General features: G+C 38.9%; 1 protein-coding gene across 1 annotated transcript in view; it reads left to right on the forward strand.

The window, feature by feature from the left end:
- LOC109542303 (gamma-aminobutyric acid receptor subunit beta) overlaps positions 1 to 5,186 on the forward strand; it is a gene marked incomplete in the record, with an annotated part of 19,295 nt that extends 14,109 nt beyond the window's left edge. The window contains 1 exon segment of the mRNA XM_048669736.1: positions 315 to 5,186. Within this exon segment, the coding sequence (XP_048525693.1) occupies positions 315 to 635 (321 nt within the window).
- Positions 5,187 to 5,432: the final 246 nt, after the last annotated feature.

A 5,432-nucleotide genomic window follows, 5' to 3' on the forward strand; every position in this document is an offset into this window, starting at 1 on the left:
AGAAAGAACGAGTTTTTCGGTTTCAGTTAATGATTTATTAGATAAATTTATAATTGTTTTGTCCAGAAATTGTTTATGGTTATGAATTTGTTTTTGAATAATAAATTTTCTTTCATAGGTTTTATTAACGGAATTACATATATGATTAAATCGAAAAATTCTTTTTTAAAGGCAAAAATTTTCGAGGCGAAATACCCAAAAAGAAGTTTGTAGAAAATGAATCCGCCTCAACAATATAGAACTTATCTACAACTTTGCCTTGGTGGTTGTTGTGGATTTGGGGTGCTTCTTAGTGGGGAACTTTGTTCCAGGAGGCCGTGCGCTTCAAGGTCCACGACCCGAAGGCTCACAGCAAAGGGGGCACGTTGGAGAGCACGGTGAATGGGGGGCGCGGCGGACGCGAAGGAGGCGCCGATGATGAGGTGGCAGGCGGGCCCCCCATTCCCCAACACATCATGCACCCCAACAAGGACATCAACAAGCTCTACGGCATCACACCATCGGATATCGATAAGTATTCGAGGATCGTGTTTCCGGTCTGTTTCGTTTGCTTCAATCTGATGTACTGGATCATTTACTTGCACATTTCGGACGTGGTGGCCGACGACTTGGTACTGTTGGAGGTCGACAAGTAAAAGTGTCCATCGCAAACAAGCACTGAACAATTATCACGTTGCCGGCGAGTGAAACGTTGTGAGAAACTATGGCGAACGTTGCCCGAAAAACGCCCGTTTCCAGACCGAGTCAACGGGTTCTTAGCCGGCTTAGATGAGTTCTTCGGTTTTACCATAGGAAAACGACGACGAATGTGCTCCGATTCGTTCAACTTGGTTGTTATGTGAATAAGTTTATGTTTATTGTTGTTATGAGGGAGTGAGTGAATAGGGCCGAGAAATTTCATGAGGCTGACCTATCAGGGATTTTTCAAGATCACACGTTTCGAGGAATGGCTCACTTCAAGACCATCATTTGAAGCAGGCTTGGTCGTAAGCAAGGCACTCTGGAATGGTTCATTTACGGACTTCCGTTGTCTTACACAGATTTTTTTATTGCAACGTTTGGATTGGAATCTCCATCCGTTATCAGGCAAAATTTTCAACTACCTATCTTCCACCAGTATCTTCTATGGTCTGTCCAATTTTAGTAAGTGAAACTTATAGAATTTGCAGCCTATAGTTTCCTCTTTAAAATGTGCAAATTTCAAGTGGCTGTCTGATATGGATTGGGAGTTATACATTTTTCGAGGAGAGCGTGAAGCTGGGCGAACATGCCACATTTTTTAGTTCATCCGTAAATCTCCAAGGAATGAAAATCTTGCGCGATTTAACTGAAACTGTTAGAATTTTCAGTCGCTAGTGGTATAGACTGCAGAAATATGTGCAATAGAACGTTCAAATTTTAAGTAGCTTCCTTATGTGGATTGGGAGTTACACATGTTTAAAGGAGATCGTGCAGTTGCGCAAGCATGCTCATTTTTGGTCCATTATTTATACATCCGCAAAAAATTAAAATCTCTGGCGTATTTAGGGAAACTTTTTGAAATTGCCGCATCTAGTATCTTCTATGAAATGTGAAAATTTCAAGTTTTTGCCTTAGGCAGATCCAAAGTTACGAATGTTTAAAGGAGAGCGTGCAGTTCAGCGAACATCCTCATTTTTCAGCAAAAAATCGGGATCTTGAGCGATTTAAGAATGAGATCTATGAAATCCGCATATTTGAAGTGGCTATCTCATGTTGATTCAAAGTAGCAAATATTTAAAGGAGATCGTGCTGATGGGCAAACATACCCAATTTTGGTGCAACATTTGTAAGACCGCAAAAAATTAAAATCGCTGTCGATTTAAACAAAACCTTTCAATTCCAGAGGCACTTGTCTCTTCTATCATATGTGAAAATTTCAGGTTGCAGTCTTATGTGGATTGAAAGTTACAAATTTTTAAAGGAGAGCGTGCAGTTGGGCGAACGAACTTATTTTGGTCCTTCATTTATAAGGCCGCAAAAAATCAGCACCGATGGCGATTTAAGTTAAACTTTCAAAGTTTGCAACTTCCACTCACTATCTTCTACTGAATGTGTAAATTTCAAGTTTTTCCAAGCAAAACGTTGCAAAAAATCATCTTTTTAAGACAATGGCAGTCCCAATAAGCCATTCAACTTAGCAGTGTCTTCGACATTTGTACACATAAATAGTCTTCGAATTGTTTAGCCGGACTTCCATTCAACCTCAATATTGTCAATAAACAACATGAATTTCATGGCTAACTAATGGTTGTTACACTCCAAACTTGGTTACCAGAGAAGCTCTGTCAAAGCATGTAAAGTTTCGTTAAATTTCTGATAGTTTATCGATTGGTTAAATGTTAGATATATTTTTGTAGTTTAGAGAATTAGCGAAGGAAAATGAAGAACGTTAGAACACTTGATGAATTTGATTGATACGGGGGCGCAGCGAAATCGTAACATGTTTCCCGGCTTTGTTTCGCGCCGGCCTCGTATCCACGAAGAAAAAAACCAGTTTGTTTAATGCCCATGTAAATATGACGTTCCTGTTTTTATACCTAACTAAAGCGCACCTAATACTCATTGAAAATGCAATTATTTTTTAGACTAGCAGTTATAGCACTACACTCTGATCGGCCTGGGGAAATTTGCGTTTTTTGTCGGCCCCGAATCGATTTTCCGTTAGTCTAGATTAGTTTCTATGATTCGATGGCGAAGGGCGTGAACTTGCCCAGGCGGAATCCGGCTCGTTTACAGGGTGTTCTAAGAAATACCCGCAAACGCATTTTATATAAATGAACTAAACATTGCGCAACAGCGCGACTGTAGTCGCGTAGAAACGAAATTCTAAAATATGTAAAATAATATAATGTAATTAAAATATATATTATACACAAAAGGAAATGAGAATACAAAACGCCTTTGGTATAGTCCCACTTTGGCGTTGATTGCTCCTCCTACCACAGTTCGGTTCATGTTTTAATTGGCCAAATTTGTTCACACTTTCCAGCCAACCAAAGCGCCAGGATTATATCAGATGTGTTTTCGATAGATAAACGCGCTCGTAGCCCACAAGAAAATATCTAGTGAAACAATGAAATAAAATTGTATATAATTTAGATTCACAAATCAACCATGTTGCTGGACGGTAATGTTTATGTGAGCGCGCCCTTTTACCCATTTCATTAAATTCGACCGGCGACAAAAGGGCGTGGTCCGGCAAAAAAGAATTATTTTACAACCTGAACTTGTTAAGTATATTACACAAAACACATATACACAGCGTTTAAGAATCTATAAAGTATTAAAAAAATTGTAGCACATGCACAGAGCAAGAGTCTGACTATACGGAGCAATACTAAACTTTATTATAGTACCGAAAACAGCATTGTTTTTCTCTTTGTGACAATTCACAGGTTTTTTGATTCATTTAGAAATTGCACACACTTAGCACAAAATCAGCGAGCAAAGCCGAGATCTGACGAAAATGTACAAAGACCACGCAAAATCTAACGAGGCGTAGAAAAAAAGAAGAAAGTGGATATAGAAGACTTAATCAAGCCGCTGGATTTGCTCAAATAAACGATTTACTACTGCCCATCTGTCACTATTATGACAAGTTTCCATAGAAATGTGTCATTGTAAGTGACAGTTTTGCCAAAAAGTCGGTTTTTACTGTGACTTAAAACTGGAGTTGTAAGTTTTAGCAAATCCATCCATTTGAATGAGAGAAGAATGAATAAAACTTTTGTGGTGATTCTCAACTGATTTTTCTAATTTTTGACTTGAGGAATGAATTGAGGCGTTTACACGGGAGTTTAAAGGGTTTGAAAGTAAAAGAAACACGCAACATGGCAAAAACTGATGTTTCTTCGAGAATTCATCAAAGCCATTTGGTGGCTATTAAAGAAAAATTCCTAAGTTTGTCAAAGATGGCTGTGCACACTCTGTTTTTTAGATCTAGCTATTTTAGACGTCTAGTTGTAGATATACTTAGCGAGTATGTTATTTCACTTAGTTGAGGAATTCTGGACATTTGAGTCCAACTGAACTGTTAGAGGCGGGTCTTGGTACATCGCCATCATCATCAGAACCAAACGCTTCTTTGTTCGAATTTGGCACCCAACTCGGAATCTTATCTTAGTGGGCACAATGAGGCATTTTATTTGTTTCCAATTCTTTGGTTGTTTTACTGTGACTAACTGTTTCACTCTAACACAACCGATTTTCGAGTTATTGAGCTGTTATCGATACGAATTTGATCTCGACGTTTCAGTAGCACGCATCGCTATCGTCTTCCGAGGTGTCAGGACCTAATTACTATCGTCAACGGCCTAATGACGCGAAAAATGAGATTATTTACTCAACTACCCTGTAACATAATGCTAGGCTGACGTTGAAACCCAATAAGATCATAGAGAAATCAATTATTTAAAGATAATGGTAGACTGTAGCTTGGATTTATGTCAGCGGAGGCCTGCTCGTTGAGTGGGGACTAAAATGTTTCTTTTTTTAGTATTTTTCTGCTCTATTTTCATGAAACGCCACTGTCACCGGATGTACATTATAGGGTTTAATTTGTTTCGCAATCGGTTTCACTCACGTTTCGTTGCCATTGTGGAAGGAATCGTCAAAATATTTACTCAATTCAGCCAAACTATCATCGTTGGCTCTCAGTTTCCTGGGCTTCCTTCCCTAGTGGCCTGAGATTCGTTTACCCAAACATGTGCATATATTTCGATTAAAAGGGCCTCGTAGTGGCGTCTCATGCCAACTTTTTTGGGCGTTTCAGTCCAAAAACCGCGTAATAGAGAATTAAATAAAAAAGGGCCACACCCCCCTTTACACCGCATTGCGGGTGACTTATTGCTCACTTACAAGATATTCTAAATAATAAGAGAAAGTTGTATTGTATTATACTGTGAAAGGTCGTGATATGGCCGGGGCCTGAGTTTGGTGCCTTTTTCGGTTTCTCCATCGGCTTTTACTTTCGTCCTCAACTTCTTAGTGGGGCTCCAAACAGACCCCCCCGGTTATGGCACGAGCACTCGAATCATTCCAATTATTTAATTACTTATGTATTATTATGATTATTATTATTATTATTAAAGATGAAATAAGGACTACGTATTGCGTAGATATATACTGTTTGGCGTTTTTATTTGATTAAAAAACTGTAAAACCAACCGTTTGCCTTTCACTGACACCCTAGACAGTCTTTTATTTTGGCCATTTTAACTCAAATTTTCATGTTTTTTGGTTGATATTTGAGACAGTGTTTATTTTGCACAAGGGCGGATCCACGGGGGGGTCATGGGGGTCATGACCCCCCCATTTAATTCTCTATCCAACGATGCTAAAACGAATTCTGTGGCTCGAATGGTTCTTGAGAAACTTCGAAAAAAGCAGCGTTATGTTCAAGTGGATTTTGC

Source organism: Dendroctonus ponderosae, unplaced genomic scaffold (genome assembly GCF_020466585.1).
Source record: "Dendroctonus ponderosae isolate FM_Combo_2020 unplaced genomic scaffold, Dpon_F_20191213v2 Dpon_F_20191213_9, whole genome shotgun sequence".
Taxonomy (NCBI): domain Eukaryota; kingdom Metazoa; phylum Arthropoda; class Insecta; order Coleoptera; family Curculionidae; genus Dendroctonus; species Dendroctonus ponderosae.